This window comes from Pleurodeles waltl, chromosome 11 (genome assembly GCF_031143425.1).
Source record: "Pleurodeles waltl isolate 20211129_DDA chromosome 11, aPleWal1.hap1.20221129, whole genome shotgun sequence".
NCBI classification, from domain to species: domain Eukaryota; kingdom Metazoa; phylum Chordata; class Amphibia; order Caudata; family Salamandridae; genus Pleurodeles; species Pleurodeles waltl.
Genome location: NC_090450.1, coordinates 970,356,207 through 970,378,781, shown reverse-complemented (window position 1 = coordinate 970,378,781; position 22,575 = coordinate 970,356,207). Strand labels below are relative to the sequence as shown.

At 44.0% G+C, this 22,575-nt stretch overlaps 1 protein-coding gene across 6 annotated transcripts in view; it reads left to right on the top strand.

Annotated features, from left to right (window-relative positions):
* The window catches only part of HIC2 (HIC ZBTB transcriptional repressor 2), a 262,898-nt gene extending 250,231 nt beyond the window's left edge, over positions 1-12,667 (top strand). For all 6 annotated transcript variants that reach the window (XM_069215223.1, XM_069215219.1, XM_069215220.1 and 3 more), the window contains one exon: positions 1,165-12,667. In XM_069215223.1, coding sequence (XP_069071324.1) covers positions 1,202-2,878 — 1,677 coding nt within the window. In that variant the 5' untranslated portion in view covers positions 1,165-1,201 and the 3' untranslated portion in view covers positions 2,879-12,667. The remainder of the gene's footprint in view (positions 1-1,164) is intronic.
* Positions 12,668-22,575: the final 9,908 nt, after the last annotated feature.

The window sequence follows — 22,575 nt, the reverse complement described above, 5'->3', positions numbered from 1 at the left end:
TAGTGCTTCAAACCAATGAATTTACACTTGTTTGAATGTATATTCACTGGAGCAGTTGTAGAATTGTTTAGGTTCCATTCTGTGTGTTGCTGATGGTTAATGGAGTAGACGTTGCAGCAGCTTATTTACGGAATGTCCTCATTTTGATCTTATAGTAACCAAACTCAAACTTGCATTAAATATAGCTTTGTGCAGTACTGCCACATACTGTTTTTCAGATTCTTACAGAACATTAATGTATTCATTCTGCGCACATCCCCGGTATAGATAAGTCTTGTCCTTATTTAGTTTTTTGTTCTCAAATGGTGAAGGCAGTTTTCTATTAATGCAGACCTGATTGAAGTATATCATATTTGGATGTCTAGTTTGGTGAAAATGAATGGAAAAGATTTTCAGAAATGTGTGCTTAATGTCATCTGTTAAGGAACCCACGTTGGAGTAGTGCTCAAAAACGAACTTAAAAAAAACAACTTTTAAGATAGATAGATAGATATACCTCTCCAACTTTTTGAAATATCATCAAACTCGGAAGTATTTTAAAAAAATGTTTCCTTTGGTGCACATAATCGCACTTAAAACATTAGGCACCCCTGTGTTACTGGTTCAGGCGAGCAAGTTACTTACCGTTCTCCAGTACTTAAAGTTCTGGGGCAAGTATTACAGCAGCATGCAAGGGAAGTGTTCAGTTTGGTTCCCAACTGCCTTTTGGTGCGGAGTGGCCGTAGGGAAAACAATTCTCCGCAGCTGAATGTCCCACAAGACTTTAGGAGGTAGGATGGATGCACTACATAAAGAACGGCCACGTTTATAATTTACATTCCCCTAATTCTATCAACTCGGGGGCTCTCATGTAACGCTATTCAGTTATAAGGTAATGATTTATAAATGTCACCGGAACTCCAAACCGGTTAAGTATTTTGTATATCACATGTTTTTGAATCTGCAAAATATTTTTGAAACCAGTGCCACATATCGTTGCTGCAGGCTATATTATATAATTCATGCAGTTGCCTACATTTGAAGTTGGATTCTTGGAATTCTTTACAGTATGGGTGTGTGTTTTGAAAGGAGTTGTTAAACTGAGGTGACAAGTGTTGTTGAATAAATTGTACTAAGCTCACGCTGCGAGACACCTGCTTTAACACTCTTCTCGTCCTGTTGCAGGTGGTACAGCTGAATGTGAAAGCAAGACTAAGTGGAAATGGACCAGCCACATCATGCCAAACAACTGCTGCTTCAGTTGAACCAGCAGCGAGCCAAAGGTTTCCTCTGTGACGTCATCATTGTGGTGGAAAATGCCCTCTTTCGTGCCCACAAGAATATCCTGGCAGCAAGTAGCATGTACTTCAAGTCCCTCGTCCTGCATGACAACCTCATTAACCTGGACACGGATATGGTTAACCCAACCATTTTCCGCCAGATATTAGACTTTATCTACACCGGGAAACTCCTGTCAACGGAGCAGCCCGGGGAGCAGAACTTCAACGCCCTCCTCACTGCAGCAAGCTACCTCCAATTGCACGAACTCGCCACCCTCTGCCGAAAGAAGCTGAAACGTTACGGAAAAGCTTTTTCTGGGAGACTGGGTATTCATGGCTTGGGCCGGCACGGCCGCAGCCACAGACTCGCAGCTCCTCCGGTCCCTTCAGCACGGTACCCCGGATATAGTGAGCGCACCAAGGGTTCCCATGCCAAAGAACTGCCGAAGGGGAAAGCCTCTGATGAGGAAGTCTTTCAAAGCAGCTCTAATCAGGAAAACTGTCACACTTCTCTCCACAGCAGCAGCAGCAACACTGAAAACATCAATGGAAACGGGTGTGACCAAGAACTAGGCTTGGACCTGTCCAAAAAAAGCCCCCCTCTCTTCACTGCACATGCACAAGACGACTTGCCGCCAAACGAGAGTCAGCATGGCTCACCACAGTCGGCCTCTGCAGCCAACAGTGCCTCATTTGAAGACTCCATGACAAACCATGTCTCGGGGTTAATGGATGGGGCTGCAGAGCCCATGGAGCTGGAGCCCACCGAAGAGAACCATGTTGCACCAGAGAACGGCCAGCACAAAGCTCACCGCCACTCTTCACGAAAAAGGGATTGGGGTAGTAAAAAAGATAGTGGCCAAGGAGGGGAAGAGCACGACTCTCTTCCTAATGGAGTCATTGTGGGCCCTTTAGCTAAAACATCAGAACATGACCCAGGTGGACCCTACAACTCTGCACCGCCCTACCAATGCAAAGAAGAGCTGGAGAACGGCAAGGATAACAGCGAGGACAGCGGCCAAAGCGAGAACGAGGAAGGTGGGCCTGCCAGCTCCAATTACATCTACAGACAAGAGGGTTATGAGTCTGTTGCATTTGGTGACAACCTGTATGTGTGCATCCCATGTGGGAGAGGTTTCCCCAGCTCCGAGGAGCTCAATGCACATGTGGAGACACACACAGAAGAAGAACTGTATATCAAAGATGAGGACTCCTACTGCAAGGAGGAAGCAGAGGACCTGTCTGCTACCCCAAACCAGGCCTTTAATGCTGAATCACGACCTTTCAAGTGTGCTATCTGTGAGAAAAGTTACAAAGATCCAGCCACATTACGGCAACATGAGAAGACGCACTGGCTCACTCGACCTTTCCCATGCAACATCTGTGGCAAGATGTTCACACAGCGTGGCACCATGACCCGGCACATGCGCAGCCACCTTGGCCTAAAGCCCTTTGCATGTGACGAGTGTGGCATGCGCTTCACAAGGCAGTACCGACTGACCGAACACATGCGTGTTCACTCAGGAGAAAAGCCCTATGAATGTCAACTGTGTGGTGGAAAGTTCACGCAGCAGCGCAACCTCATCAGCCACCTGCGCATGCATACCTCTCCGACATAAGCCAAAGACTCCAAAGATTTCCAGCGAATGTGCTTCTCTCCCAGCTGCGATGGTTACCTTTCTGTAGACTTTGCTGCTTAAAGGGCATATCACGTTCCAGTTCAGTCATGGGTAGACTGGAAGAGGGAAGGTCGAAAGACAACCCAGTGAGCTTTAAGGAAAACACCGGGGCGAAGAAGTCCACAGCAGAGTTGTTGCCACTAGCCCAAGGTCCCTTTGCATTTCTCTTACCTCAACCAGCTGTGTGTAAAATATATATGCGTATATGAATATATATCATACACACAATCTGTTTTCATGCCCCGGTGTCATCAAAAGGGAGTGGAGAAGAAACGATAAATGTTGCTTTAAAGTGGCATTTTGCATGCCCCTTTTATTCACCAAAGGGGGATTTACCTTGTTTGCTGCTGCCATCATTAGGGGAAGTGGTGTGCGGGGAACGGTTCTGGGTCCATTTTGTGGCTGTTTCTCTTGCTGGACATTTTCTAGCATGTGTTTGTTAGTTTTCCGTATCAGTAGCTGGCTTTCACCAAACATCTCGTTCTTTTGCATGTGCAAGTCAGATATGGATATTCCAAAGCGAGAGGGTGGGGCGATCTCCATTTTGTGTTTATAATGAAAACCAAGTAACCTCAAATATTTCTGATCCACAGATCCTTTCTCTGACTGTAACCACTCCGACTATACACATATCCTCAAGCACAGGAAACAAGCCGAGCGCAGGTTACGCTAGTCTGCAGTAGCGAAAAAAGGTCTGGGCAAGACCTTCCTGTGGACCTTAGGCTGAGGCCGGAGTGGGAAGCATTGTAGTTAGACCACCAAGTTTGCTGGACTTGGGTTCAGCCACCTTAACCCTCATGCAGAGTACTTTACAGTGGAAGGGAAAGGGGCAAACAGTGGCTGCTCCCTCAATCCCTCACCACAGAGTAGGGTTTGGTCTCCTATCACGTCGGTATGTCCGGACAGGCTTGGTACAGCTGGCCACCCCTACCCATCCAGCTACCGCTCTTCGTCGTACCCGTGACTGGCTGACAATTTGGATGCCCTGGAATTTCTTTTTAAAGTGTGAAAGAGGGTCTTTACTTTTACACGTTGTTTTGTATGGGTGTCCTTTGAGGAACAGAGGTACTTGTTTATTAATGAGAAACACAGTAGTAACGTTTATTATGTGAATGTTTGAACTGGAAGGTTCTGGGACTCTTCTTGGGTTTTTGTTCTGAGGTGGGTGAAAAGGCTGGACTTGATAAGAGTTCTGTTCGGTACTTTGTTTTATGTGTTTGTGTATGTTTAGCGTTTCTCCCCTCACTAAGTGAGTCTGGTCTAAGTCAGGCTCCCTACCTTTGCTACCTCTTGAAATATTCAGAACAGTAAGACGGATAGTGAAAGATTAGATGGTGTTTTTCTTGTTTATATTTTTCCTCTAATGTAATTAACTGTATGAAATAGAGTTTAAGTTTGGGATGTTTTACCACCCAGGGTTCACCAACCAAGTTCAGCTTAACAAGTTACAGCAACGCTTGGCCAAAGAAAATGATTGTTTAACTAAACGAATTAAGATTTAAACCCAGCACAGGGCGGAACCTGTGCCCTTAATCCTTTGAGTTTAACATAGTTTGGATTCAGGCTAGTATACTGGTTTATGATGGCCTAGCAAATGAGGGGCCCTGTCATGCCTGCCAAAGCTGTTTCTTTCCAGACCAAGGCCCGCAGTGAGCCCCAGATTACCAGAATCCGGCCAGTTGAACACACCTCTGCATTTCTCTCCAGTGCTCGCACTTTGAAAAGTAGGATTTGGAGAGTGAGGCAATGAGCCAGTATTTAACTTGTCTTCCCATGCCTAGTAGCCTTAGGCAGGGAAGTTGTCATATCACACTCTGACTTTGCATTGGAACGCACTGTACTTACTTAATAGGTCTTGGATTGATATTTATGCGGCATGTATCCGTGGGCAACTTTTGTCTGGACTTTCGAACTTATAGAATGCAAGCACAGAGTGCAAAGCACTTATACAAACCAGAGTGTGTCAGGTCGTCCTCCTTCAAGGAGAGGAAAGCACTAACATTCTCCTGAAAATCTGCACAAGTTGTCACAGCCAGCAGCTGCTATCACTTCGGAGGCCACGTACTTCTGCCAGAAACTTCTTTGAAGTTTTAGCCTCCATCCCCTCTCCACTTCACGTGCTCACCCTGCCTTCACCCTTGACTTCAGTTGGCGTGACCTTGTGTATAGCTCTTTGTTGGTGGAACTCGGTGGTAAAATTTTCTCAGCATCTAGGGAACATCCCTTCTGAGTTGAGTAACGTTTACAAGAAGTCATTTTTTTGTTGTAGCTTGCTATCATTGTCCAGTTATGTGAAAGGTGCTCCTCTGCTATGCTCACCTGGATTATTGCGTTTATATTTTATAGACCAAAAAGGAAGCATGTACAAGTAAACAAAGATATCATATGCTTTATTTCTACCCATTTTTTTTTACTAGACTAGAAAAGCGAGAGAGACATTGAACCAATGAAACACGAATGTAGGCTGAACTTTGTAGTTCACATGTAGCCTTGGTAGTTGGTGCACAGGGAAAGTGCTGCAAAACTCTATCTCATTAGCTAGGCAAACAATGTTACACTAGGGTTTTGTCAAGGTTGGCAACTAGACAAGAGGCATTGGCGGAGCCAGAGCTTTCCGATTTGTAGCATGTTCTGTGTCTTTAGCTTTTTCAGGGACAACAGTGAATGTAAAACAGAACTCATCACCTTGCCAAAAAAGATAACAGCCGCATCTAAAGAAACCAGAGGAAGTGTCTCTTAGAGGGAAGTTAAATGGCATGTGGAACATCTTCTCCAAGACATTATGCGGGGATAGTGTGGGTATTCCTCGTTTCCCGTTTGTTTCCTCTCCCCAAAGATTTTTTTTTTGTTGCTTTTATAAGGTTGGGATGCAGCTATGGTTTACTTTTCAAACTGATGTTGTCAATGTGAAGTCATTGAGTCCAAAACTTCAAAATAGATGAATAGATTTCAGTTTTAATTGTATTTTCTCTCTGTTGGAATTATTGCCATGGATGAGTCTCGTCGAAATGTCGTGAATTGCATTTTTTTCTGCATTACTGTCATATGAAAAAACATAGCACGAGGGGTATCAATGTTAGTAAAAGCACACTGCTTTCTCACCAGTGGGGTGCCAGGAAGTAGACTGAAACTAATCTGCTGCCATTTGTGAAAACCTGATTTCATGGTTAACATATGCTGCTGATAAGAAGCGCTATGTCAGTTAAGGTGCTGCAACAGCCTACTTTAGTTTAGAAATGCAGTGTTAAGAGACTGTCCTCCTGGCTCTTACGAAAAGTGATTTCCCCCTTTTCAAGTCTCTGAAAATGGAAAAAAAGATCTGGTTAATTTTTAATTATTCCACATCTTCTTTTCGTGTAATCGATATAAACTGTTTACATTCCAAGTTCCTGTTTGTGATGTCATTGATGTTATTAACTGCATTGATGCCCTGTGTCTTACACTGTCAATGATATAACAGACAGGGAGAGGCATTTGACTGCCATCATGAAAACAGTTAGTGAGCTCTTTTCATCTACATTTTGGATGGCCACGCTTTGTAACTTTTCCAGCTGCAATTTACCGTGGCCATTTAAAAACTCATCAGGCCTTCTGTTGTGTTTTTAGTTTAAAGGACATACTCTAAACTGGTGCAGCTGTACAGAACATAATGCTAGGTAGCACAGATGTCAACAGAAATCTTACAGGGTTCCATTAGTTTTTGTAACAAAGCACACATTGGAGGGATTTGGAATTTAAAATTTAGAAGCTGCTTGGCTCACTCTGTTTTCGTCCTATTTGGCAGTGCAATTTCAAAATCTGCCTTAGGTCGTGTTCAAATGTATGGATCCCTGCACATGTTTGAACTCAAACTACTTATTGCAAGATTCTGCAACATTTTCGGCAGAAATCCCATTTGTTACTGTGCCAAGCCTGATTGCATTACTTTACAAGTAAAATTGTAATGCAACACTGCAAATAGAAGTTATAAGGCATGGTTAGTGTCAGTTATTGTTGTGCACTCACCAGGGCAGTCCGTTATAGGGACCAGCCTGGATTGCTTGCCTGTCAGCGTTTTAAGGTCATGCTCACAAGACTGATGCCCATTTGTGAACAATTTAGTTTAACAACTGCATTTAAACTGCCTCCGCCAAACCCAATTGTGGCCAGAGCATACATGAGAATGTTGCACACCTGTGACAACTGAAAATCCTGCAGTGGGTTTAAATGCTTCTGAAGATACGTGTTAATTACGATATATTAAAGATTTCTCAACATGTAAGTCCTTATCTTAGAGTGATAACAGAATATTTTAGGTTTTGCACACTTATACAGTTATTATGTCATGATGTAAAATTACTGAAGTTGTAATTGATGTTAAAATGATCTCTAATTTTCAGCCCGCAAATCCATGCAGCTAAGATAACTGATGCCAACGTGTTCAACCCCAACCATAGGAGATCCAAAGATGGCTTTTCTTTTTTTATTATTCTCCTGTCTGTTATAGAATAGGACACCTGTGTCAAAATCTAACCACCTGCTTCTGACTGTTGTTCACCGTAAAAACTCTGTTAACAGCTGGATTATATGGAAGATTGTATTTTACAACAGAACACCTTTGATTTATCCCTCTGCCCCCACTGAGTGAGCAGAACTTAGTTTCTGGGTTTTTGTACTGCTGGACACACTATTTTGAAGATTTTGGACTCAATGGATTTTATAGGAACTTTCATTTGCTTTCTTTTTTCAGCACTTAAACAATGGCAAAATGTCTGTGTACAGCAAGCGTATTGTACAAATAGTTTTTTTTCCCTTCAAAATAGCTGTATAGATTTTTGTTCCATGGAATGACTTTTGAGAAAAACTTCTCCAAACTGTGACAGTAACAATAATAATAATAACTCAAAACTTCAGGGATTGTTGGCGTAGGCGCCAAACTCTCAACTACATTTGTACGACATAGTATTGTATCAAACAATTTCTGTATTTTAATGAAAAAAGCAAAAACACTAGTTTCATATTTAAGATTTTAGAGTTTTTTCGGGGTTGGGGGACAATTACTGTTTTTTTGTGGGTGGGTTGTCAGATTCACAGAACTTCGAGAGAGAAAAAAACATTGGCAACAACATTCACACATGCACCAGGCAGCATAAAATAAATGCTTTAGTTGTTTTAGTTCCAGAATGGTTTCGGAATAACAGGAAATACCAATTAAGTAGCAAAAGTTGTATATTAAGTACAAAGAAAGAGCTCATACCCAAATTCATAAAACTATTTTAAAACCAAAGCACATTTTGAATGAGTGTAGAAACCTTGCTTGGCTCAGAAAAAGATACTAATATATTTATCTCATTGTTTACATAAACCTTTACAGTTTCAGACCTCAACTGATCTAGAGGCCAGTCAAAGTTAATCTTTTCCATTTCTGTTTCTTGCTGTTGATTGGGGAAAATAGTTGGAATAATAGCTATCTACCCGCATTCCATTGCAACCCAAGGGTTGTGTTCTGTGTATTTAGATGCATGCGTGTAGTGTTCATTGTGCAGGCGAAAGTGTGTTGGATGACTCTTAAATGGGCATTAAAGCACTTTGTTGCTAGGTTTCTCAGTGTTTCAGGAGCATTTTCCCTGTGTTCTTTTGGTAAATTCATTTAAGAGTCCTATTTAATATACCTTGCTTAAAACAAAATTACATAGCAAGACATTTCATTAGCCACAGTGGATGTTCTCGCATACTCTGGGGTGGTCACTAGGCTAGACTCAAAGGTTTTAAGGGATTCTGCATTAGTGGATAAATTACTTCTTTATACATTTGGCTGGAGAATACCGAATATATAGCATTTATCGCATAAAACAACCCCCATGGAAAAAATAGCTATAGCATGACTTTGTTGAACACTAGGTTGTTGGAATGAATAGTTTGATTCTTTTTCACCGCCATTAACTCTACTTGTTTTTTTTTAAGGTTAATTTTCTCCAGTCAAGGCATTAACGCCCTCCGAGCCTTTAAGTTCACTGAACATTTTTCAAGCTGAAAAACCCAGCTTTCTAGTGGAAGTTAAGAATTAAATTGGTCAATGGCATATGGTACATAACTTGCCTTTTTGATGAGGACCATGTGGTGTAGCTAATGGGTACTATTCTTTGACCAGGATTACGTTAGGAAGGGACCATTATGAAGAAGGTCTAAGGAATAATAGGTAGAAGGCACAGTATCACCAAAGATCTCAACACCTTTTCTGAATTGCTTTATTGTTAAAGAAAAGTGTCCAAAAATGAAACACTACACTAACTTTAACCTCTCAAGGGTCATGCTAGAGTTCACGTGGCCCCACTGTTAAGATGGCATGGCAACATGGGCATGACCTTTCCTGCATTTCAGTTTTAGAATTATTGGGAAAGTCGACCCAAATATAAGTTTTGTTTGAAAATGCATTTCAGTCAAACAATCAAACTAGTTTATTTCATATACTAGCCATGTAGTATGTGATATTTTTTTTTAACGGAGTGTCCGAAAGTACCACTTATAAACCAAGTAGCTTAGAATGGGATGTCTGTCTTTTCTGCAAGCTGAGTAATGTCTGCTCATACTCTCGTCAGCTAATTAGAAATCTATTAAGCCGCCAACTCACACTGGTCTTTCTTATTTTTTAAAACCTTCACGTTGTTAATCATTTCCAAAATAGCAACAGATAACTGGGCACTGTAAAAGCGATACCAAGGAAGAGAGTCAACTGAATATTGCTGAAGCCAAAAAAAATAGTGTTTCGGAGAATTCAAAACACAAATGTAGTCTATTTTTTTATTTTTATTTAAAAGCCACTTCAAACTCATGAAGAGGTAACCGTAAATGGGATATTAATTTTGCCTGGTCTTCAGTCTAACAAAGATGGTGCAGACACTATTTGACAGTGTTGTTTTTTTGTATCAATATGTATTTGCAGTAATGAATGTATTTATTTCTCAGCTCCTGCACACACCTTTTTTTGCAAGGGGAATGTACGTTTAAATTTTTTTTTCAGAATTTGGCTCAAAGGTACGTGTGCAGGACTGACTCTACAGGATAAAAAAAATAATAAAAAAAAAATAACTAATCTCAGAGACTCACAGCATAGCCATAAACCATAAACCTGTGAAAACAGTGCAAGGACTGGACTTTTGTAGCTTTATCTAGAAGAGGAACTTCTGTTTTGTCTCTATATTTAATGTGTCCACGTTGCAATGTATGCTCTTTTTCAATGATTCCTGTTACTGTTTTTTTTTCTTTCCTCTCTGCAGAGCACTGTCCTCCAAACAGTGCTGGTTCACAGTCAGGATTATCAGTATTCACTGAATCACTTCAGTTCTAGGAAAAAGGAGTTTCATCCCGTTGAGCACTTCCCGGGCTTTGTGGAAGCAATCTGGGTTGGGAATGATGAAGGGAAAGTGGCAGAGAGAAGAATAAAGGTGTGGAGATGAGGTCCTCCATTTGCTCCCCAGTCATTTTCTTGTAAGCAATAAGAGTCCCTACGCTAGAGTCATAATTACCAACTTGGCACAGTCCAGTGATATTCAGTTCCTAAATGTCTGATTCGCTGGTGGTGCAATACCAGCAGAACACCTCAGGAAGTAATTGCCATAACCAAGGATACACAAAATGTGTCATTGTTGTATTGAGCAAGTGGCAAAACTGTTCTTGCTCTCTTCCAATGTACCATCATTCACATTCAGTTATCTTCTCTAAAACCTTTCTGGATAGTCTTACATGCTGATTTTCATCTGAACGATACTGATGTGGGAAAGAAGACTAACCTAGGACAAATCCTGTCCACACAGTTTGAATCCTTTGCAAAAGGCAAAGACGTCTTTCGAAATACTTTGTTCTATTTCATCAGTTAAGTTGTGCATGCCAAGAGAGTTGAATTAAAAATAAGACATGTGCAATGCCCTGTTGGACTCCCTTAGCAAGGAATTTGTTTTAAATAATTGGAAGACAAATTTATCTAGGAAATGTTTGGATTGTGACACTACCTCATGTTTTACTTACTGGTCTGTTTGCATTCAACTATTGGATTATGATGGATGAAGCTCGGAGTCCCTCTATGCACTGTGTTGATTAGGTAACATCGGAAGCAAAGACCATTTCCGAACAACGACTCACTTTGATGCCAATCAAAGAAACAGTTAAGAATAAAAGCTGTGCTTTTGCAATGCCAACTTTTCAAATCCTGCTTCATCCTTGAAGTGTATATCTCCTGAGAGAGGGAGGACATTTACTAATCTCGGTCTTTCTATATTTCAAATGTATCTCTCTATATTCACTGCTTTCTAAGATAACACATTTTGTAAGCTTTAAAGTGCGAGGGAGTGAATCTGTTTGTAGAGATACATTAACCGATGTGTAATAAGTCCTATTCACCAATTGTGTGACTTTAAACACTATCACCTCTCCATGGGGTAAGCAGTGCCATGTTGCACCAGTCCGACCACTCCTCTTAATGATAAGTTTCAGGGCCTTTCCATAATCCATACAAAGGTTGAGGAAAAAAAAATAGCAGTTTGCCAATACAGTCACACTTGGAATTCGGTTTGTGATTCTTTATAAAAAAAAATTGTTTCAATGAAGGTAAAAATGCAGATGGTATTTATCTGAAGAGTTAAGGAGGATTCAGTTGCACTCGTGTTCTGAGTCTTGACCTATATTACAGATCTGCTTGTACTGGAATTTATCTGCATATAAAATGAATTACATTGCCTTCTGTGCAATAATACGAAAAGGAGGCCAAATGAGCTAAGGACTGTAATTTACAAAAGTAAAAATACTTACTTGGGCCCATGTCAGCTTTCACATTACACGGCATGTATGCTTTGTGGGAGTTGACGAAGTTCTGAGCAGTTCTCATGGAAGCCGTTTTGCCAAATAAGAGGATAAAACACCAAGAGCTTAATGCGGTTAATGAGCTTGCATTCAGACAGCTGAACAAGTCCACTGTCACCCAGATTCCCCCTTTGTGATGTCCTGTTTCAGGAAGTGGCAGATCTCCACTCAAGAGACTTGGAGCTACCTCAAAAGATGCATTTCTGGAAGAACTGCTTACAAGGGCTACGTTAAAATGATCCTACTGTGCAGTTGGAAACCTTTTAGAAATTCCTGTTTTGAAATGTATGACATAAGGGATAACACATCCTTACAACAAATTGTAAGTGAAAATGTCGGTGGGTAGTTGATTTGTGCATACCATAATCTCTGCAAACATCAACAATCCAGTCGTGACATTTCTTTGCAAAGTGTTCCCACCGAGATCTGTATATTTGTGTTTTAGAGACTAGCTGGAAAGTTAGGCTAGTGGCTTCTCAGATAAATACATAACAATTGCACTCGTGTTATCCACTTGTGCTTGAGGTCTGTTAAGGGTGAATTGGTTCGCAGTGTAGTCTGGAGATATGAGGAGAGGAGATATGGGCAGTTTGCCCAGTGCCGCCTCAAACCATAAAAATGGAGGATGCACATCTTTCTTTGGCCTTAAAATTGGGTGCCAGGGCCCGGGACGTGGCTCTAAAGGGACGATACTCCTTGGTTCTGTTTTCTTCAGAGCTTGAATTCAGGTCAGAGCCACGTTTTATTGTGGCTCAATCTCAAGTGTCATAAATAATTAAGAGGATACATCAATTCTAATAATTATCTCAGCCTATGGACATTTGCAGTCTTAATGTACAGTGATGATAAACTGTTATTTTATGATCTTTTCATTAAAAGCTTGATTGAAAACGATATTCCTGCGTCTGGGCTTTTTTTTCAGTGTTACATGATTGTTATGCATTCTTCTTCATGAAAAGGACAGCCATTACAGGGAATACTGACAGCAATGGGAGTAGGCAAAGTCTTAAAAGGAAACTGTATTTTTTTTACTCACCATTTTGTGCTGCACTGTCACGCCAATATCATCAGTAGAGCCCCTGTGTTGTTTCTTTTATCAAGGCGGCCAGTAAGTGGGCGCCCCCTATGTCATGTATCAGGACTTTGGTACGAGCTGTGAAGGCAGAACTGTATTAAGCTGAGCAGCTGTGGTAAGTAAACTAGAGGCATTTCATTAAAAAAAAGACCTGTGCACGTCAACATCAGTGTGGATATATTTAACCTGGGTGGGTCACCTTTGGCTTCTTTTACTCTAGAATAGTTATCTTTTAGGCAAATTCTGGTCAGACAGCACACCACCAGAAATATATTCTCTGACGTTTGGCTCTCATCATACAGGTACTCTTATCAGAAGAGTGCTGATGGTTATTCGTTTGGCCTTCCCTAATGTTTAGTTTTTATTTTCTTGATTAAACTCATTTTTACGCCTTACATCTTTGTATATTTACGGGTTTTAGAACCTAGTGTGAGAAAAGGTGTGGAGGCCGCTATGGCTTCCAACCCTTTAAGAATAAGCATACAGCAGGTGTCATAAGCATACATAATTACAAAGTTATAACAATAAAATCTGTTAGCTCCTTCTCTGTTGTATCACCACTTTAATTCTTGTAGTTTTAGCACACTTTGGTTGGGCAGCTTCTGGATAATATTAGTAATAATGAGCATTTTAGGCTGTGAATATAAAATACCCATTTTAAAGATTGGCTTGAGGAACAGAGTTGTAAGTTGGAAAAGGCTACGGCCATTTGTCAAGTAGGCAACGTAGTGCACTGCTATAAGATGAGCAACCAAAGGCTAAGGGCGCCTTTACAATGAGAATCCGAAAGATTTATGGGATACCAGCACGTTAATGGTGAGCCACAGAATTATCGTAAGATAGTATAATTGCAGTAGAGTATTGCTTCATACCCACATAATCCTGCGCTCTACTAGTATCTTTTAAGTACGGTCCGTGGGGTTTCCATATTCTCCTTGCCAAGGTGGTAGTCTTACTCCTGAGTTACTCTCTACTCCAGGTTGGAAGTTGTAGTGATTGAACTTTAACATGAAAAGACACTATTGTAATTGTGACTCGTTTATTCTCTATAGCCCTTCCTCGGGAGTGAGATCACATAGACCTCTGAGCAAGTCGTGCCTCAATTACATCACCAGAATATTTTCTCCTGTGGCCTGAACTGGTTGTCACACCGTGCTGCTGTTTCACCTTTGCCTTTCCCTCACTTTTGGTTTGTACAGCACTTGTGGGAACTTTTGGTTACCTGTGGCTGTTTTCTTTGCCTTCTTAAATGAAGAGGACAGTTTCCGCAATTAAATTGAAACAAATGATCTAGGTTGTTAGTGTTAGGTGTACGTTGATAGGTAAATTATTTACCATTACATCCTTTCATCGTAATAAGTTAATTAAACAGAGGGCTCTAAAAGCCTGTCAGTGCTGGCCTTAGTGCTTGTGGGTGTTTGAGTCTTAAGTGTTTCCAGGTAGAGTAAGTATTTACTTTTGAGTCCTTGTAATCTGCCCAAGATGGTTAGCAAACTGGTGACAGATTTTGGGTTCTTTCCCATGCATAGCTTTATATGTGAGGCAATGCCAAGGACTAATCTGATAGAGGCTTCTAGCTGCAGATTCCTTACCTTTGAATTGCCTGGCATCAGCTTTGATTTCCGGAATTTTTTGCTGAGCAATACCCTGTGCGTGCCATCGGGTGGCGTCGTTCAAATCAGCGTGGCTTCGTCAGCTTCGTTAGAGCAGTCAATTACGTAACCTATAAAGGCTCCACCCTGACGCATGTACATCAGTTCTTTTCCTTCCACGCCAGTTAAGCGCTGGTCCGGGACCGACCTACCCTCAGCATTTTTTGGAAGGCCTTTTTTCGACTGTTTTGTCGAAGATTTTTCGTGTCTGGGCGAGGATGTCATTGAGGAAGACGGGGTTTAAGCCATGTGGTGCCTTCCATTGCACCATGTCGGTGATCAACCCCCACCAGGTATGTCTCTGGTGCCTTGACAGAGACCACGACGCAAAGTTGTGCTCCGACTGCTGGGCCCTGGCCCTGAAGGCTTTGAGAGAGCAGTATCTGAAGCTCATAGCGGCCTGGCAGTCGACTTCGGTTGGTGCGACTCCTAGGAGTTCACAGTCCCACTCCAGGAGGAGGTCACGGGACTGCTCCAGGAACCCCAAGTCCTCTTCTCCACACTTGAGGCCCTCGGGGCACTCGGGGAAGAGGCACAAGAAGAAGTCCAAGCAGACTTCAACTTCGAAACGCCCGTCGGCCGACATGGCATCACGGGAACATCGACGTTCCAAGCACCATTCTGCGGAGCCGATGCCAGGGCCGACTTCACGTCTTCCCCCTTATCCGGGAGCCCGAGGGACCCCTCCAAGTTAAAGACTTCACAAAGCCATGCGCCTCGTTTTTGAGCGGGCTGCTCCCGCCCGCGGGTGGGTCTTTGGACACTGAGGGTTCAGCAGGGGTCCCACTGGCTTCGAGGCAGGCGGCTTCGGCCTTGGTGCTGTTGGGGACCCCGGGATCCAATATCTGATCTGGACCGCCACTGGTTCCACAGTCAGCCTCCGACCCCCACAGTTGACTCCTCCCACCCCCCCCCCCCCCACCACCACCACCGCTGGCGTGAGCCTCATCCTCATTCCAGATGATCCGGAACAACATTGTACAATGCCAATTCCGACTTAGACGGTGCTGACATGGCCCATATCAGTGCCTAAGGCTTATTTTGAACAGCCAGGCACAGGTGAGGAATGGGAGGGTTCTGGGGACCCTTTAGAGTATGGATTAGAGGAGCAGGACTGGTATGAGGATCTAGGCGAAGCCAGTGGACTGGATACTTCTTCAGATGCTGGTATCATCTCACCTCTTTCTGTGGCTATGAAGGAGGGAGTGTCATATGCCATGGTGGTGCGTAGAGCAGCTGAGGTCGTGGACTTAGACTTGCCTACGTTGCCGGTCAGGACTAACATCCTGACAGAGGTGCTTCAGCCGGGGGTTGCTGCGTTGGAGCCGATGTTACCCTTCAGTGAGGCCCTTTACTGATGTCTTGCTGAGAACGTGGTCCAAACCCAGCACATGGGGTCCTGTAAGGCCACTGTCATCGACCAACTCCTACCGACTCTAGTTTCCTCACCCAACTCTCCACCCCAGAGAGCTTGGTGGTCCAAGCCTCCACTTCCCATGGTGCCTTCCCTTCTGCTCCCTCGGATAGGAAATCCAAGAGACTGGACCAACTTGGGAAGAGGATGTATTCTTCCTGCAGCCTGGCATTGAGGTCCGTAAACACCTCATGCCTATTGGGACATTTTCCCCATACTTTATGGTATAAAGTGGCACAGGCGCTGCCCCAGGTTCCAGAGGGCGTGCAGGACACTCTCACTCAGGCTGTCAAGGGTGGGAGAGATGCAGCCAAGTTTATAATTCTATGTGGTTTGGACACGATCGACTCTGGGCAGGGCGATTTCATCAGTAGTGGCCCTTCGTCGTCGCACCTGGCTGCTGCGTACCACTGGCTTTTTGGGGGGATGTCCAGGCAAATCTGATGGACATGCCATTCGATGGCTGACACCTTTTTGGAGAGAAAGCAGACTCTGCGCTTGAGCGGTACAAGGACTCCTGAGCCACGGCCAGATCCTTGGGCCTCTCAGCGCCCACTTGCCAGCAGTCTGCCTACCGCCCCTTTCAAGGCTTCGTGAGGGGCAATGTACCACGCCCAACCACAGGTCAGCCACCTTCCTCCAGCTTCACAGCTTCCAGTGCAAGGACGAAGTTGTGGTACCTTCAGATGCAAAAGGTCTAGCCAGAGGTCTGCCAAGACCTAGCCACCCTCTTCTGCAACGCCCAAGCCCTCCTAGTATGGTTCTGCAAGGCCATGTTCATCCATTTGGAGGGAGGATTCAATTTCATCACCCTTACTGGCGGTCCATAACATCGGACAAATGGGTCTTGCGGATCATACAGAAGGGCTATTGCCTCCCTTCCAGTCTTTCTCTCCTTCTATCCCTCCATTTAAAGAACTGCTGATAGAGGATCATTTAATTTTGCTCTTTGAGGAAGTTACGGCTCTCTTGGCCAAGGGAGCTATAGAAAGGGTCCCGATGTCAGAAGTAGGCAGTGGTTGCTTTTTAAGCTACTTTCTGATTCCAAAGAAGAATCTTGGATTTAAGGGACGTCAATCTCTTCCTCAAAAAGGAGAAATTCAAGATGCTCACTCTGGCTCAGGTCTGGTCTGCCCTAGACCAAGGAGACTGGATGGTAGCGTTGGTCTTGCAGGGTGCTTATTTTCACATCCCCATCGTGCCCGCCCACAGGCGTTACTTGCGGTGTAAGGTGGGCCGCGGACACTTTCAGTTTACTGTGCTTCCTTTCGGTCTCACCAGTGCCCCTCGGGTGTTCACGGAGGTGATGGTAGTGGTAGCAGCTCATCTGTGCAGGTTAGGGATTTCAGTCTTCCTCTATATTGACAACTGGCTGTTGAAGGCTCCTACGTCCCAGGCTCTCGTCACCCCCCTTTAGACTATGGCGGACCTCCTGCATTCGCTGGGGTTCTCTATAAACATGCCGAAGTGGCACCTGATTCCCTTTCAGAAGCTTCCTTTCATTTGTTCTGGATACAGCGCAGTTTTAGGTTTATCCTCCCGAGCAGCGAGTCCAGGATAATCAGGTTATGATACCGATGTTTCGGCTTCTATCCTGGATTTCAGTGAGACAGACTCTGAGGCTGTTGGGACTCATGGCTTCCTGCATCCTGTTAGTCAAACATGCCAGATGGCATATGAGGGCTCTGCAGTGGGACCTGAAGTTCCAGTGGGCCTAGTATCGGGGAAATCTTACTGACACAGTTCAGACCTTGGAGGGAACAGCAAAAGATCTGCAGTGGTGGTTAGTGAACTGCGAATGGGTCAGAGGCAGACTCCTCTCCCTTCCCCAGCTAGATCTCACAGTAGTGACAGATGCGTCCCATATGGTATGGGGCAGAGGTCAGAGGTCAGACGGAATCTGGACTCCATATCAACTTGTTGGAGCTCCGGGTGATTGAAAGCATTTCTTCCTGTTGTGAAAACGAAGATAGTGCAGGTGTTCATGGACAACACCACTGCAATGTGGTACTGCAACAAGCAGGGCGGTGTGGGGTCGTGGACCCTTTGTCAAGAGGCCCTGCGTCTCTGGATGTGGCTGGAACAGCAGGGCATAACCCTAGTGGCTCAACACCTGACAGGTTCTCTGAACACCAGGGTGGACAAACTCAGCTACTGATGCCTAGCGGATCACAAATGGTATCTCCATCCGGAGATGGCGCAATGATTCTTTCAGTAGTGGGGACAGCCTTGGTTAGATCTGTTAGCCTCCGTAGAGAACACACATTGTCAGCAGTATTGCGTGTTGGAGTTTCCAAGGCAGCAATCGCTCGGCAATACTTTTCATTGTGAGTTGAGTTCAGGCCTCCTGTATGCATTTCTGCCCATACCACTCCTGCCCAGAGGTTTTAAGAAGATCAAGAACGACTGGGCCCAATTCATCCTAGTGGCTCCGGATTGAGCACAGAAAGTCTGGTATCCTAACTTCTCAAAATGAGCATCAATCCTCCGATCAGGCTGCCCCTTCGGGAGGGTCTTTAGTTGTAGCAGCAGGGGAGGGTTCTCCACCCGAACCTGTTGACTCTGCGCCTTCATGCGTGGAGATGAGTGGCGGCAGTTGATGGCTTTTGACCTTCCTCCCGAAGTCTGTAAAGTTATTTTGGCAGCCAGGCGTCCCTCCACTAAAATGGTATACGCCTGCCATTGGAAGGGCTTTGTATATTATCGTACAGAAAGGTCTATTGATCCTTTTTCTGCTTTTCATTCTGATATTCTTCTCTTTATTCTTTCCCTTGGCCAGCAGGGTTCTGCCTATGGGACTCTCGAGGGCAATCATTACTTCGGCTGCCTGATCAGCCATCTCTGTTTAAATCCCCCATTGAACATAGATTCCTCAACGTCCTTTGTTGTGCCCCAATGGGACTTCAATCTGGTCCTCACATTTCTGATGTGTGCTCCATTTGAGCCTTTGCACAACTGTCCCCTCTGGCTGCTCACCATCAAGACAACCTTCTCAGTGGCAATAACCTCTGCCAGGAAGGTGAGTGAGATGCAAGCTTTATCATCAAAGCCACCCTATCTCACTATTTATCCAGACAAGGTGGTTCTCAGAACTTGTGCCTCTTTCCTCTCCAAGGTGGTGACCCCATTTCATCTGGGTCAGAACATCACCCTGCCCATCTTCTTTGCTCCACTGCATCCCTCTAAGGAAGAGGAGCGACTCCATCGACTGGACCCAAAAAGAGCGTTTTCGATCTGATTTGACCACATAAAAGAGTTCAGGGTAGATGAACAACTCTTTGTGGGGTACGTTGGAGCAAAGAAGGGTCGGGCAGTGCAGAATTTAACCATTTCGCGCTGGGTCGTTCTCTGCATCAAGATCTGCTATGCATTGGCCAGGAAGCAGCCTCCTAAGGGCTAATTCTGCCAGAGGCAAAGCTGCTACCACTGCGCTAGCTCAGGGCGTTACAGTCATGGAGATTTGTTCTGGGGCAACGTGGGCATCTTTGCACATGTTTGCAAAACATTACTACCTGGACAGTCAAGTACGGAGAGACTAACACTTTGCCCGTTCAGTCCTACAGAACTATTTAGTGTAGTGGAGGTATCCGCAGCCCACTGCCAGGAGGTTATGGCTTGGGTATCTATTCAAAGGTAAGGAATCTGCAGCTATAAGTTTCTATCAGATGAACAAGTTACTTACCTTTGGTAACACATTATCTGGTGAGACTCTATCTAGCTGCAGATTCCTTACACCCACCCAGGCCTCCCTGCTTTGCGGATATGTCTAGTAGGGTTAGGGTTTATCTCTTTCAGGGCCCTAGTTTTGCACAGACAACATGTTGGTTCTATCCATGACTGCGATTCTGGTGTGGAAGTTTGGTTGGTAAAAGAACTGACGTACGTGTGCCGGGATGGTGCCTTTATAGGCGACCGTGACATCACAGACGTCTCCAACGACGCTGACAAAACCGCGCGGAGTCAAGGGACGCATGCAGATCCAACCGATGCCACCTGACGGCACGTGCAGGGTATTGCTCATCAAAAAAATCCTAATTTGATGCTGACACCAGGGAATTCGAAGGTAAGGAAGCTGCAGCTAGATAAAGTCTCTACCAGATAATGCATTACTGAAGGTAAGTAACTTGTTCTTCACTCTCCTTCTTGGTTGCCCGAGGAAAATAGTACTGGTGCCTCCCTGCACTCAAAGTGGCCATCTAGTGTAGGAAAAAAGCAGTTCTTTGCCCAGTCTGGCAACACTAACAACCACCAACAGGCGTGCAAGAATATTTGATGGAGTCAGGTGTTTTTTTTTTTTAATCTATCATGACATCATTCACCAGATCATCCCTTTAATTGTGCACTTGAAAGTTTTCCAAACTCCCCCTGACATCAGGGAAGAGGTTAGTGCCAGGGACGAATATCCAGAAGTAGGTCCAATAGACGTTCCAAACCCAGCAAGCAAAAATCAGGACAAAAACATTAGCAACAGAGCAATGAACACACGAAAAGTAAAGTAATACAGCTGTTGCGACTTGTAGGTTTCAAACAGGAACTGACATCATAGGAAAATATTCTACTTCATCTTGGACTGGGAACCTCAAATAGACCTCTATGAGGTTTCCTACACCTCTTTTCCCGAAACTCATTGCATTGTTTTGATACACGAAAGAGAATCAAACTTTTGACATTCTTTGCACGATGCTGGACTATGTAGTCCTATTGCAGTCTTGCTGCTGCTCTTCTCTCTCGTGACAGAAAGTTCAGTGTTCTGATTGATTTTGAACTATTTGATGATGCACCACGTAGCATTTCATCACGTGACTGATATACTCTGCTCAGCACACCTCAGATCTGTGATATACCAGAGGCAAATATGGTAAAGGACAAAACCACTGACCCTAGCCTAAATAAGTAAATACACTGATCTATCCTGCACAGCATCAATACAGTCACCTGCCTCAGATTACGTGTGGATGTACTTGTCCGGGGATCCTGAGATGGTGATTGGACAATCGAGTATTCCAAAGAGGTGCAGGACCATTTTGGAGAAAAGGAATACCACTTAAATGGTCCCCCAAGACAAGGCAGCTACAGGATTCTCCACTGAGCCAAGGACACGACAAGGGCTTCCTTAGGGGAGAAAACAAAGCCCAGTATCGTCCCAGCTGCAAAGGAAACATATTAATGTCATTAATACAGTAAGGCAGAACATTACCGCTATATAAGAAGTTGTTAACATGAAGGTGTTAGCGGATAAACTTGAGACTTGATTCTACGCAGCAGTAAAAAAAAAAAGGGAGAGAAATGTCAAAAAGTTGAAGAGCACATTCAGTTCAGAGAGCTCAGTACGCCCTAATTCCGGGCAATGTGAACATCAGTAACTCGTTTTTGATGGATACGTCTAACCGCATGTTCGTCACTTTCAGAATACGCTGAGATGCCAGACAAGAGAGTTTTACTGCAATGTTCCTAGATGCCGGTAGTTGGTGTCATGTGGCTCCGCTGTGATTCCTTATCACCCTGGAAGTGGCAGAGTGGAGATGTATATATGCTATACCCATGAATTCCTTTCATTCTGTGTCCTTCAACACAGATCAGAAGTTCCTCTTCCAAAATTGTCAGTCTTTCAATAATTGCTAAAACATTCACAGTCTGTTAAGGAACAATGTCCCCACCAAAAATATCAGGGTTCAAGCCATGCCAAGACTGAAGGATATGGACATTGGTCCTGGCCCACAAAAGTTTTGTTGTGCTTGGGCTCCAGGCACAAATCATAGGTTGTGCAAAATGTGTGCCCTTATTCACCCCAAGGTGATTCAGGACTAGGAGTTGAAAAACTATATAGCTGAAAACAGGAAGTGGACACAGTTGAAGCATAGGTCCTACTCTGTCTTGTGGTCTGGTCTGAAATCCAATGCCATGAAAAATCCGCCTCTGTTGTGTCTTCCATGAAGTAACATTTTCAGCACAAGCAAAAGAAACCCTGCAGAATGTGTCCCCTTCCAACAGCTAGTAGGAAGGCACAAGATAAAGATCGCTCCCCTGCAATTTGTTTTTAATCTGACCGATCCTTCAGTTGATCCTGACGTCCCCTGAAGTTTGTTGACGCCATCAACCATGCAGCAAATAGCAACCTTAAAAGAGGCCATGCTTCAGAAGTTTGGTGCCATTCCAGCTTGCAACCAGTGGTTATACATCATGATTTCAGTCAAGTACCTCTGCCCTGAGGCTGGTACTGGAAGAGGATTCACTTAATTCAGGCCCAGTGCAAGATGCACCCAATGTCCCTCGAGACACCGATGATGAGGAGAAGGTGACTGGTTGCTCCCCATTCATTATACTGAGGATTCATTTTCTGTAGACTTACAAAATGCCAGTGGGCTATACACATCTCCTGAAACGGAGCTAGATTTACCATCTGGGCCACCAGTGGATGTCTTTTGTTAGCAGTGGTGGTTTGGAAAGCAGCTCAAATACTAGAATTGCAGATACCCATTTTAAAGATGAAAACAAAAGTATTGATTGAAATTAGTCAGCTATGACCGGCTCCATATGAGATATTATTGCCATTTAATGAAGCTCTTCCTGTTTTTTGTGATAGTTCTAATAATGCAGCTTGCCATCTGCGAAGGTACACCCACATTATAGGACATGGCTAGCAACATCTTGCCAGCTGTCC